Source organism: Cardiocondyla obscurior, linkage group LG01 (genome assembly GCF_019399895.1).
Source record: "Cardiocondyla obscurior isolate alpha-2009 linkage group LG01, Cobs3.1, whole genome shotgun sequence".
Lineage (NCBI taxonomy): Eukaryota > Metazoa > Arthropoda > Insecta > Hymenoptera > Formicidae > Cardiocondyla > Cardiocondyla obscurior.
Window position 1 is genome coordinate 12691491 of NC_091864.1, and position 13507 is coordinate 12704997.

At 44.0% G+C, this 13507-nt stretch overlaps 1 protein-coding gene across 3 annotated transcripts in view; it reads right to left on the reverse strand.

Moving 5' to 3' along the window:
* Window positions 1-13507, reverse strand: part of LOC139105667 (klarsicht protein-like) — a 36722-nt gene that overhangs the window by 2980 nt on the left and 20235 nt on the right. Inside the window, exons 16-20 of one of the 3 annotated variants that reach the window (XM_070661906.1) lie at window positions 13132-13237; window positions 9286-9464; window positions 5550-5713; window positions 3691-3892; window positions 2238-3491 (exon numbers count right to left, since the gene is read on the reverse strand). In XM_070661906.1, coding sequence (XP_070518007.1) covers window positions 3381-3491; window positions 3691-3892; window positions 5550-5713; window positions 9286-9464; window positions 13132-13237 — 762 coding nt within the window. In that variant the 3' untranslated portion in view covers window positions 2238-3380. Of the gene's footprint in view, window positions 1-2237; window positions 3492-3690; window positions 3893-5549; window positions 5714-8171; window positions 9171-9285; window positions 9465-13131; window positions 13238-13507 lie in introns of those variants that run through there. The other 2 variants (XM_070661897.1, XM_070661911.1) reach the window with 2 other exon arrangements.

Sequence of the window (13507 nt, forward strand, 5' to 3'; positions counted from 1 at the left end):
ACGGAGGTATAAATATTGATTTGCAAAAAAATTAAAGCGTGGTACCTAAAATACCGCGGCATTCAAACAGAATGTGCGACGGATCTCGAGACTCCGATATAATAAGTAGCGGGTGTATTCGGGAAGACGTGATATCGAATATTGTATAATCCACTCTTCCGCGTCACCGGAGGGCATCGAAAAGCGTATAAGACGATTATATGAAGTACGGGGATGGAGAAAAGGCGAGGGTGCAAGGTGGAGAAGCGAGCATAAGGCGGGGAGAGATGTTAAATTGATCGTCGCACGATACGTCGGCGAGCGTTTTGCAAAATCCGCGGGCGATAATCTTGAAATAACTATCTAACGAACGGAGGTTGTCCGCGATTTCCCCCCCCCCCCTTTCTTTTTTTCTTCCTTTTTTTGCTATGAGTCGCGAATACAAAAGGGTGAATCTATATATCGTCGCGAGAGAAACGTATACGCGCATCGGATCGGATAGGTACGTTTGCACTATGCGCGAGAGCATGGCGCGAATACTGGCGAAAATACCGTCGTAGTGGTCGAGTAGTAGACAGACAGCCGAGAGGAAGGGTGGGTGCGTGGAAGAAAGGGTAGGTTTAGGCTGTTTGCAACGGTGGAGACGGAGGGAACGAGCCTCCGGTAATGAAAAGCGCGATCCGCATACCAAGTAGCAACCTTCAACCTAGCCTATATATAAGTCGGTATGCTTTCTCTCTCTCTCTCTCTCTCTTTCAGTTTCTCGTATAACGGATAGTAGGTACGAAGTGAGTCGGGACGGAATCCACGCCGGCCCGAAGGGCCAATCGCGCGCGAGAGAGAGAGCCGCGAGGAGCTTCTTATTTCCGGTTACATTCGCGAAAAATATATATACTGATACGTATACATATGTACGTACGTACAGCGCAACAAGACGTGAAATATCTCGTATCGGGCGTGCCCGCGAGTGAGGCGAGATAAAAAGAGCCCGCTCGTTTATCTGCGTAACTCAAAAATCCAGCTCGATTCTCGAAAGCGGTAACGCTAAGAAGCGAAAGGTGTTTCTCCCATTCCGGAGCTTTTTCACGTGGAAATTTTTAAGGATATACTTATTCGCGCCCGCGCGCTTATCGAAACGAACGTTTGTTGTAATATCTAGAGCACGGATGATAATTCGCTCTAACAAAGCGAAATTTTCGTGATAACTCGGATTATACGGAGTCGCCGACCAGACAAGCCTTGCTCTACCGGCGGTTGATATTAAATTTGTATTTTTACGCTGATTCCACGGGCCATTCCCGTACGTGACGCGAAAGGGAATCGTTCGGGCGATTAACGATCGGTGCTCCCCGGGGAGCTGCTGGCTCTGAGATGGCCAACACCCTCGATAGCAGGCTCGGACGCGCTGTAACCCAGCGCCGAAACTTATCTCTCTTCGTTCGGCTCGCCGGGCCTCCGCGCATACGTCGGTTAATATTTTATTTACTACCTATCAAAACTTATGGATTCTTCTTGCGAACAACGGGCGCCCGTTAAATCGGACACGCCAGGTTGATTTCGACGATTTGTTACGCGCGCGAGGAATCTTCGCGTAAGTCAAACGCCGCGCCGTGCGGCGAAAATATGTGGGACATTTTTCTGAAATTACGGAGCGCGCCTTCATAATTTTCTGATAAAAAAAAAAGAAAGAAAACGGCGGAAAGATAAAAAATTGCAACGTTACGAGGCAGAGAGGATCGTAACGCCGGGTGCTTTATTGTAGTCTTTCCTCTTCTTCGGCTCTCCGAAATAGAGGCACCTGGAGAAAGAAAGGCCAGCGGGGGAGGGGAGGAGGTCGAGGGGACTGTCGCGAGGGGAGGATGAAAGCGGAGCGCGAGAGAAGACGAGCGAGAGAAAAAGACGAGGCGAATCGTAATGTCAAGTGCATGAAATTATTCCCTCGAGTGCTGTAGATCGGCAAGACTAAGAACTTTTCGGATTATACCGCCTTGACGGGAGTTTGAATACGTTAAAATATAGACGCGATACACATGGAAAGAAGAAGAAACGAGGCGAAAGGAAAGGCTCCTATTATTGGAGTGAGAGTATTGTGTCGCGAGTCGTACGTCTTCTTGACAGACGAAATGAGCGCAGGGACAATTGGAAATTGTTACAGAGCACCTATACGCCGATACGCGGCATCGAGGGCAGTCTGGTACAAGCTTCAGAAATACTCTCGACGTTGAAACATAATGATACACATTTGTCTGCTTTACTACTTTTTTTTCTTTTTTCTTTTTTTTTTTTTTTTTAATACAACGAATAAAATTATTATAGATAATTAACGTCGTCGTTTAATTTAACTTTAAAGTTATTTTAATGAATATTTTCGTTAACATTGTTGCGCCACGCCTGTGATTATTCGAGTATAACAATTTCACGCAGTCCACGAGCAATCTAACTTCCGACGAGCACCGAATATCCGTCGACCCGGGCAGTACGTCTTCCCGACAAGCTAAACGAGCGGATAGATCGAAAATCGCGGTCGTGGACCTGCCACTCGTTGCACCTTCAACTACTTTTCTTACGTCCATAAAGCAAAGAACCTGACGTAGAGCGAGCTTGCCAAGAGATTTACTTTATATGCAAATTAGAGACGGATATGGTGGAAATAGGGGGATGTGATGGCGTTTAACGGAGACGCGATATCGACAAGTATCATCTGTCAAACGTACCCTCCGACCTGTGCTCCTACCCCCTGCCCCCTCGTTTTCTCTCCGGCGAGTAACCTCCGCGTGTTCAGACTAGTCGAAGATTTATCTCCTGACGTGCGCCATATGTGTCGTATATACAACTCTCGTCTCTCTACGTAACTTTCAATTATTTTTTTATTTTTCTCGAAAGTTGCAGCTCTCTGTATAAATACATCGTGCCTCTTGATATAAATACATATACATATAGTTATTCGACTTGTCCGCAAAACACAGTAACGTAAATTCGGAAAAAAAGTGACGGCAAACAGATCCGTTTTTTTTATCGCCCATTTTTTGAACCTTAATCCGCAAACTTTTTTTTTTTTTTTTTAAGTAAAATTTTAATTTACTTTCCAAATATATAGATTATATATTAAGAGAATAAAAGAAGAAATGATATATTTGAAACCTCATATTTTATTGTTCGTTATGCTAATCGAAAGAAGGGAAAGGTCGATCGGGTATCTCCGGTCAAATCTGTACCGCGCAATCTGAGGAACGCGATTTGCAAGCTGATTCAGCGTGACGTATATCGGAAATACGGGATATACAATCCGCATTATAATCTCGCTTTCCTTTAGCTAAGTTACATCCCCGGGATCCGCGACTCTGCCAATCTATGTCGGGGGGAAATGGCTTTATGCACACAAGCGATGCCTCTGGGAATCGTTACCCCATCCACCGGCGTTGAATAATTGCTAACAGCCATCTAACCGATTGAAAATCAAGGATGCGATGGGGATATCTGACATAAGATTTGGGGAAGATTTTCGTAATTCGCTACAACATTAAGAAACACGTACAAAATTAAGTAAAAAACAAAACAAAAAAAAGGGAAAAAAAAAAGAAAACTGAGTAGTTTCAGAAAAATGTAAATTAAATCCCTGTAACTTATCGGAGTATTTTTCCGCGTAGATTATTCTATGTAAATTTTATTATTATTACAAAAAAAATTGAATTTAATTGAAAGAAACAGTACCTGACAATTGATGTCTTGTCTCTCGGACAAAAGTCGCGCGACGTGACGAACGGACGAGGCAACCTCCGAAGTAACACCCGCTTGTAGGGCGACGTCCAGTACCGCAAGGGTATCTTTGTCCCTCTGTAGGGCGGACTGCAATTCGGCCATGCGCATGCCGAATTGCTGCATAGCTTGCAAAACGCACAGCTGCTGTGTGCCTCTGAAAAGAAAAATGCAGACATACGTTTAATTAAAATATAAGCGACGCATTTTTAAGTAATATATTTCATTACATTTTATATCGTAAAATTATGAAATAAAATTTATATAGTCCCGTAAAAAAAAAATTAATTAATAGTATAAACTATGGTTTTTTTTTTCTTTTTACATTGAAACACATTAACGACAATCTCTTGTTCTTCATTTTCGCTTATTTCTCATGAATTATTCACTGTTTCTCGAAAGGGTGAATATAAAGAACGCGAAGCAAATTTCGGCAGAAAAATCATGCGAGTCAATACAATAAAAAACGGAAAGAGGGTAAAGCCGTTGTGTAAACATTAAGACGTCGAATTATTAGTAGGTTCCTCCCTCCGGCACTATCGGCAAATAAAAACACTTTATTCCAGGTCAATCTGTGAACGTCCCTAGCGAACATACGAGATGAGCCGAGGAAGGTTGATCCGTGTCCCTTTTCTATAATACATTGGCGTACTCATCTGAACAAGTTGATATATTTTTAAGATTCGCGAGTTTTATAACGTTAAAAAAGAAAATCGATTAATTGCGTAAATAATTTGAAAGGTTCAATAACCATTGTTCGTGGAGAACATCTCTCAAAAAATAGAAGTGTCTCTGCGTACCAAATGAAGGGATAGGATTGACCTCCGTAAACCCCAATGGGTCAGTGGTAAACCCCTTTTTGAATGGTCTAAACCCCTATCAAATCGGGGGGGAAGAATCGAGTGCTCATATGGAAATTAAAAGAGGGTTGTAATGATCGCGCTAACTATTCGTCGCCGCTCGAAGAAATATCCTGCGGTAAAAGTTTATAGTTTGCCGTGTTATATTTAAGAATAATGAATTCGACAAATATATTTTAAATCACAAAAAAAATTTAGAAAATAATAAAAAGTTGTTAAATTAATTTTGATACTAAGTTAATTTACACTAGTACACAGGTCGATAAATCGCAAAATAAAATCGGCTCGATTTTATTCTACAAATTAAGAGACAAGGGGAACGATTTCTTTTTTTTTTTTGTATACCACGCCAACGAGATGTTGATAAAATCCGTGACGGGAAAATGCAGGAGGATATTGCATCGCGCTGACCCTTCCGAATCTCGATCGGTCGCTTTTCTGTTAGAGCTGTCATTCGGAAGAGGTCCGTGATTAAACGCGATCTCCGTTAAAGCTGGTAATCTCCACGACACGGGTCAAAATCCCAATGAGGAGAGCCCTTACTGGCGGTACCTATGCCGCTCTCTCGGTTTCCGCTGTTTGCTTTGGTGGCTTCATTACCTCTCAAAATATTTGCCTAACGTCACACGTCGGCCGGCAAACGACCAGTCGATGCGATCCAGTACCCGACCATTCTATACGGGATGTACCGTTGAATCTGCGCGAGTAAGGGCGTTCTCCAAATTAATCAAGAAAACTATCAAATCAGTTTCCCGCTCATTACTGCGGCGCGATTCTCCCGAAATCTATCGCGGGCCATTAACGAATTAATTTGCGTACACGGAGGCCTTTTTGTTCGTGAAACAAACTATAATAATAACAAATTTGATAACGTCGAGTCTTTAATATTATTTATACCGCTAATTTTTTTTTTTTTTTTTTTTTCTTTGAAAATTTAAACAAGCAATCACTCACTTTTGGAACGTTTCGTCCCATATCCTGTAGAGATCGGCCACGCCGTCCTTGAGGGCTGTGCAAATTAACGGTGCGGAGGCACCGAGATCGGTGATCAGTCGATGCGCGGAGACGTTCAGCGCGAGCATTGCCGTCTCGCGGTCCTTCAAAACAGCCAGCTCGGCCTGCGAACATAAAATATACATTTTTAGTATCTGGCTCGCTCGCCTAACTCAAACGAATTACCTCGCGGTGCAAGGGTAAGTGCGCAAGGGGTCGCACGAGGGTGAAGGTGATGTATAAAGTGGCCACGAACTAAGAATCCGGTCGAGAGAACGGATACACGTGGGATCTAAGTGAGTTTTATCGCGTAACGCCGGATAACTTTCTTCCCCCCGCGTGGCGATCGATGTAGCATCCGTGTCTCTTATCGTTTCGAGCCAATCTAATCGTCGCAAGATCGAACGGATAGTTTGACAAATAGGAATGTTTTTTTTTTTTTTTTTTTTTTTTAATTAAGAAATTCTCCGAGTCTATTCGCGATTCCATGGTCGATTGATGTCAGATCGGTCGAGATGCAGCGCGAGCATATCGGCAGCTCCTTCGAGAAGAAGAAAATTACTTTTAAAGGACGAAAAAAAAAACGAGTAGCAGAGGGCATAAGACGCGCGGATGACCGCAAGGGCGAGTTTTACGAGCTTTCCTTGGAGGTCTCCCGCTCGTCACGCGATGAGCGAGAGAAATGGAACGGGGAAGAAGAGGTACGGGCTCTCGTTTTCGTTCTCTTACGCCCCGTGTCGCCGTCGTAAACCCGGGTTTATTTATGCGGTCCTCGTCGGTGGCGTCCCGCGGTAGGACGACGGGGATGTGACAACGTGACGTGGTTACTGCATCGTGCCGCGCCGCGCACCAGCAACCCTTATATTTAGCCGTGTTGCCACTGATAAATGCTCGTTCGCATTATTTCTCTCGGTCTCGGAAACCGCGCTTCGCGCCGTCGCGTTTTTCCATATTGGAAAAATGTCTTCTTTTTTTCTTCTTCTTTCTCTTTTTTTATTTTTTCTTTTTTTTCTTTTTTTCCACAAAATTGCACGGTAGCCGACACAACCCACCGTGGCAGTTAGTCGGTTTTGTTTGTGCCGTCAAGCGGGGCAAATCGCGCGATGAAAAGGAGAACGGTGGTCCCTTCCCCGCGCGACGCGGTCGGTATTGCAAAGTGCGGCGGCGTGGATTTGCCCCGGTGTCCGGCGAAAAGTGGCTGTCATTGATATTCCGGGCACACAGCAAAGGCAGAAGCGACCGTTCCCCGCTTCTACCCCTCTTTTCGTAACCACCCCTGCTTCTCTTCGCCACCGCGCCGCCACCGCCGTGAGTATCAACGATGCATAACCATCCGAGGCCCCCCATTCTGCCACCGACCACCCTCGCTCTCGCCGTGGCCTCCCCCTCCCCGCGGTCTCGCAGCAGACACGCACATTCCGATCTAATTCAATTTCCAATCAACAGCCAATCAATTGATTCGAATTCGGTATACAGGGCGGCCGCCGCGCGTTCGGGACCTGCATGCCTATGAGCCCCGGCCCGCCGAGCACGTACCCCGTAAAAGTAGAGAATTAGCTTTTTACGTTTCGTAATTCCGCGGCACTAAGTGGAACGGAGATACACTGCCCGTATTCTAATTGTGCCACGGATCCCTCCGCGTGGTCCTCTCCCTTCGCGATGGAACTTAAAGATCGAATCTCGCAGGGATAAATGACGAGAAAAAGAGAGCGGGTTTTTTTTTCTTCTTTTATATATAGCAAATAAACTTGCTAAATTCCGACACTAAAATACCGCTATAAAATACTGTACATTTTTTTTCAGCGCGCTTCTAAGATTAATTTCATTAATTATTTATATCGGGTGGCGTGCCATTAGCGCGTGAAATTAATTTCGCGACTGAAGCGAGGTGCGCGTACGTATACGTACTCGATATTACGCAATAACATAATCAGCGAGGCGACGTGCCTCGTCGAATCGAGCTGTGTGTTTCGACCCACGCCGACGCGTACGTGCCCCGCAGGATGGACGCGCAGACCCAATTGTGCCCTGCTTAGCGATGCATAATACATAACGGAATGTTCAATTCTGTTTCGCGCGCGTCAGTCTGCGTTTGTTCGCGCCGTTGCGCTTTTCGGCGCCGCGGCCTGCATCCCAATCGCGGATCCTCCACGTGCGCCGCGCGCTAGACAATCAGCCGCGACATGTAATCAGCTTGTTGACGGTCCGTCCCGACTTCTTTCCCGATTACCGTTCCGGCGGAGAGAATCGCGTAACCCTGGGCAGGCGAGCTTACGACCGCGCTAAACCTTCCCTCTGTCGCGGGGACTTTGACGACGGTGAAAGCATGAGAGAAGTTAATGAAAAAAAAGGGGGTAAAGGGAGGGAAAAAAAAAAAAAAAAAAAAGGTAAAACAAGACCGGCGAGAGTCTCGCGTTCGGACCGGGCGCGGATTGGCACGAGCTACACGTCTCGTGCATAATGCAGCAGAGCGACGAGTTCACCCGGCAAATGTTGGACGCTAATACATCTTGATGATAGATAGGGAGCATGTGTTTGGTCTTCGCAATGAGGCTGGGGAGGGCGCGGAGGATGCTGCGGGGGTGCGGGGACGGGGTGGCGGCGGCGGCGGCGGCAGCTTTCACGGAGGGCTTCCGCGGTAGGGCTGAATGTGCCGGGAGGATCGAAGGGGGATGACTCTCGGGGGGTGGAACTCCACCGTGCGGGGGTTAGCTAGGTTTCGCCGGTGTTCGCTCTCCGGCAGCGAGTTGCGATGCCGAGCACGTCGCCGTCAGACGAGCGTACGTGCGACACGACTACGCTTTTACGCCACTACCTCTGCCTCTCTACTTGGTTCCTGACTGCTCTCTCCCGCTCTCCCTTTCCGCCCCCTCGCCGATCTCCGTCTTCACCAACGCCTCCCTCATCCCTTAGTCCACCTCCTTCGACCGCTTTCATTTTGTACCTCCTCCACCTCCGACCGCGACTGCTTGGCGAGCTTTCTACCCTTCCTCCCCTCGCCCCATCCAGTTTCTGACTTTTCTGTCTTACCCGCCGGAGTACCGGAGACATTTCCAATAATGCGCTTCTCCATCGCGATTCGATTCCCGAGAAACTCGCGGAAATTCGTCAGGAATTGCATGCCTCGAGGTGCACGGCACGAATTTTCCTTTCTTTCGAAATCACAAAATCGCCAACGTAAACATTTTCGATCAAAAAGGTATCTTCTGGTGTACCAGAATTTATTAATATACCGTTCCAAAAGCGATTGTCTCATAATATTAGAATTATTAATAAAAATAATTTATGCGACGGTGATCATCGTTAATAAATATCTCCTCGGAATTATTTAAAAATATAATAACATAATTTTTATTTAAAAAATGCTTCAAGTTAATATCAATTGGTACTATTTATATTAAATAAGTGCTGTATTAATAATTATAATTTGGAAGAAACGAGAAGAGACTCCGTCATATCACTCGAGTTGTAGCAGATCTCTCTTGTAGCATGAGAAGATACGCTCCCACCCGATACGTTTACCGGCTGCACGTATATGTAGAATTTACTCGCTACTGATAAAAAGATATCTGTAATATCCTCCTTCATAATAAAACGATTTCAAATCGTATAAAAAAAAAAGAAAAAAATTAATTGCGAGTCGTACATATAATATTAATAAAAATCATTCGGAAAGCTTAAATCGAAAACAACTTACATTAATTTTGTTAATGTGGTCGTCGAGGACACTCGACTGCTCCAAAACGATTTCATGATCGAAAAATCGATCGTATATTGCTTTCAATTCCGTTTTCATGCCAGCCAGCTCGCGATGTAATGCGCTGGCCTGCGCCTGCTCGACTCGCGATGCCAAAGTCTCCCATCTCTCGATCGTACCTAAACAAATTGTAGAACACAGCGAAATATTAATAACCCAGTATTTTGAGACGCTTTAAATAATTCAGGTTCCTTAAATCTGTCCGAGAGACAAACGTATATTTTCCTTTAAATGTGCAAGTATCCACGTTTTTCTTTAATTGGAGAAGATTTTTTTTTAATCAATTTTTAATAAAATATTTTTTTAATAATTTAAAAAATGTAATGCTTAGTTTTGCGTATAAAGTTAGTTCTTGATACGTCGAAATTGCATGTAATTTTATTAACTCGGCATAATAGTAGGCTTTCCTATATTATTATACACGATGGTAATTTAACATATGTTATCTCGATACACGACACGCGCATTCGTGTGCTCGGTTCTTTCTTTTCTACTTTCCTCTAGCGAGCTTTGCGAAAGAAAGGAAGGCGGCAATTATATGTTATTCCTATGTGTCGTCTCGTTTCCGGACTTTAAAGAGCTGTACTGTTATTTTATAATAACGGTATCCGTAACGATTCGTGGCCCTCATTGACCGGTTATGTAAAACGATCGTAAACAAAAAAAAAATTCTTAAAGGTCAAGATACTTTGTACTGTACGGCTTCCATGACCTCTTTCTTGGCCAGCCACTTTCTTTTACGACGGCCACTTTTTCCGGGGGCCGAAACCGCACGCTCAGCATGATAGAAACGATACCGAACGCGGTACGATAAAGAAGCGAGGGAAGATCGAATTAACGCGACGACGCGATGTCGTAAAAGTCGCCGCTTCGTCGTCGGTTGGAGGTGTGTACGGAATGCAGCAGGAAAGAATCGACGCGTAGAAAGTATCGTGTTTTGCGCCAGCCTGCGCTGGAAAATGACGGGACGGCCATACGTGCGAGCATGAAAAACGTTCAATGCTCGAGAGCCGCGATGCGAATGCGATACGAAATTGTTTAGTGCACACATGATGAATATGAAAACACACGTTGTGAAAACGCGCGCGCTTCGTGCGATCGTACTTTGCGTGTTTCGTCGCGTACGACCGGCAGAGCGTGAATCGCCGATTAATGCAGCTGGTTCCCGAAGCTGCAACTGTTTTCGAACGTCGTAACGCACGATGCGTCCCTTTTGCGGAAGCACGCATACGTGATCGCGAAAGAGGGTGGCGCGGCCAGATTTCCACCGGTATCGCACGGGATCCGGATATTCTTGATCGCGAATCTTATTACCCGCGGTATTTTAGGAACGTCTCGGCGCAGATCACTCTCGCGTAACGTGGTTATTCGCGACTATTTTTTTTTTTATTTTAACCCCAGAAAAGTGGAGCGACGATCGCAGTCGTCATGCCATGCGGCGCGTGACACGGTCGCGTTGCACCGTTTCGAACGGGGATATCGCGGGGAATGATCGATGGATTCGGATAACGGAACAATGTTGTTGCCCGGACACGTTGTATGTTATTTACGTACGCAACAATGCGCAAATCCGGAAAAAAGTATACTGCTATTCAGCGTTTTGTAAATTTAAAAATAATTAGAAAAATTGAGATTCGTCGTAGCAGCAATTTTTTTTTATAATTTTTTTTCTGAGGTGGTGGTGAATAAAATTTAATTTTTTGACGTAACGTTCTTATATTATCCGAATTTCTCACTGACAATCTGTCAGGCATCTTCTTATATAAGCAATTCCTAGATCTCGTTTGATCGATGTTCTCATTCGTGTATATAGTCGCGTCGATGGCATTTTGCACGGTTTTGCCGTTTACGTCATTATTGAATCAGCAAATCACGCTCAACAGTATATTAGTTTCAGCGTTATCTGACGCTAAACAATTAATAATACCATACGGCGATCACTATACTTTAATTTAAAAATAAATTTTCTAAAATTGAAAGTCATCTTAAGTCACATCACATTTCTTTCGTGAAAACGCAGCGGAAAAAAATAAAAAAAAAACAAAATGGAAAAAATGAAACTATCGTGACAACCGATGTTATTTCAAGGCTGCTGCCGCTGCAAAGTTAATTGCACCAATTACACAAGAACAATAAGTGAAACGATAAAAAAAATAATACATACGCGAGTTAGTCGTGCTGATATTTTCCCTTCGCGCGAGCATCGGGGTGACAAATTCGGTACTTCGATAGACGAGCGAGGGTTGTTATCCCGATGGGTCCGCGAGTAGCTGGAAACGCGACGCGAACGTCCGGTAACGTGCAAGCGCATCGAAACACTGGCGTTCGTTTGCGAACGAAAGCACCCGTGTTGGTCCACGTGATGCCGCGGCGGCGATACGTTTGCACGAACGATTCGCGCAACACACTGATGCGATCGCGAATACCGCCACCGAGGCTCCCAAGAGTCCGGATAACGGGGCGTCGGGTTTCATATAAGGCGCGAGTCTCGGAGGTGCGCATTACTTACGCATCGTGCGTGTCCACCTACGCGCACCTCGGCACCCACGTGTACCCGCGATCGGGCGACCTAGCGATTTCGTTAGATTTACGATCGGTGTACATAATTCGCCGTTAATCCGATCCGACGTTTATACCGCGCGGTTAATGCGCTAACGCGGCTCGTAAAGCGGTCGGAAGCTTTTAGCCGACGTGTTACTTCGACGTCTCCGGCAAACAATACCGCGGAACGATTTGCAACGGGTCGTGCTGATCGAGCAGTTTAGACAGTTTCATTTTCTCCTTTCTCCGACGCTCGGATGCGCCCATTCGAATTGGAGAACAAGCATTCAGGATCGATTTAGAAAGAAAGCGTCGGGCGATTGGTGTACGTTGATTGTTGTAATTACAATGTTGAATTTTAAGAAGCGAATGATGTCGCACAAACGCGTAAGAGAAACTAATATTGGAGTACAGTTTTATTAAATATATACCTCACCGCTATGTTTTTTTTTTTTTTCTTTCTTTCTCTTTTATTTTCCATATTTCTCTATTTCTATTTCTCTAAATCAAGTACTGGGGTTCGTAAAGTATGAAAAATATCGCATTTACCGAGCGACAAATATCATGCAGGTAGCAAAAGGTTAAAATAAAGAGAAAGTGTTAGATGCACAGAGTGATACATGTTAATAAGCAATCGTAAGGATTTTTATTTAACATAAATAATAAGATATACATATGTACAAAATAGAATAAATAATATTAGTTGGATTAAAGTCGGGATTAAAATCAGGTTTAAACTTTTCTAAGTTCTCGCCAACACGATGAGTCACGGGTATAAATGTTTAAACCGGCCGAACTGGGACAGTCGTTTCGCAATGACATAGTAGATTACAGCTAATTTTGACACAGACGAATTGAAACTTTCATTAGCGCGCTTACTAACGACAAGAAAAAAAAAAAAAAAAAGACTAGCATGCGTAAAAATTACTGTGCGGTAGATACGGATTGTTTATATTTTTGCTATCTACTTATCCGGTCAACAAAATAAATGCGATTACTGATAATATAAGATAACGGCAGATACGGTGGAATAATGTATGCACACATTCTCTAGGTACAAACATTTTTTTTCCGCCACATACATCAACATGCAACGATACGAAAATAATATTCTTTTTTTTTTTTGGTGGATTGCGTTTTCTCACCGCGCACCAATCATAACAAGCGGGAAGACAAGTCCGATCAGGCATAAAATGATAGTTACAAAGTAAAATGACGTGGAATTAATGAATTGCTTGTACTCACCACGAATTTGTTTCATATATTTTTCGTTTCGCAAGTATCCATTTTGCGACTCCAGCACGGTCTGCAAACATCCTAAGTTTTCTTTACATGCAGACTCCACTTCGGCCTATTAGAAGATAGAAAGGACAAATTTTATTAACTAACGTGTCTGTATCGTCGTGACACAAGTCTATTATAAAACAGTGCATCTATTTTATTATTTTATTGTGCTGTTCTATCTTACTTGACGAGAGATAAATTAACAATTTTCTGATTAAACGATTATAATAATCTCACGTTATCGCGTGATCGTAAATACGCGACTTATATTTGTTACGAAAAATTTTTATAGCACGAGAGAAAAAGAGAAGTAAAGTCATGCAAAAATTAAATTTAC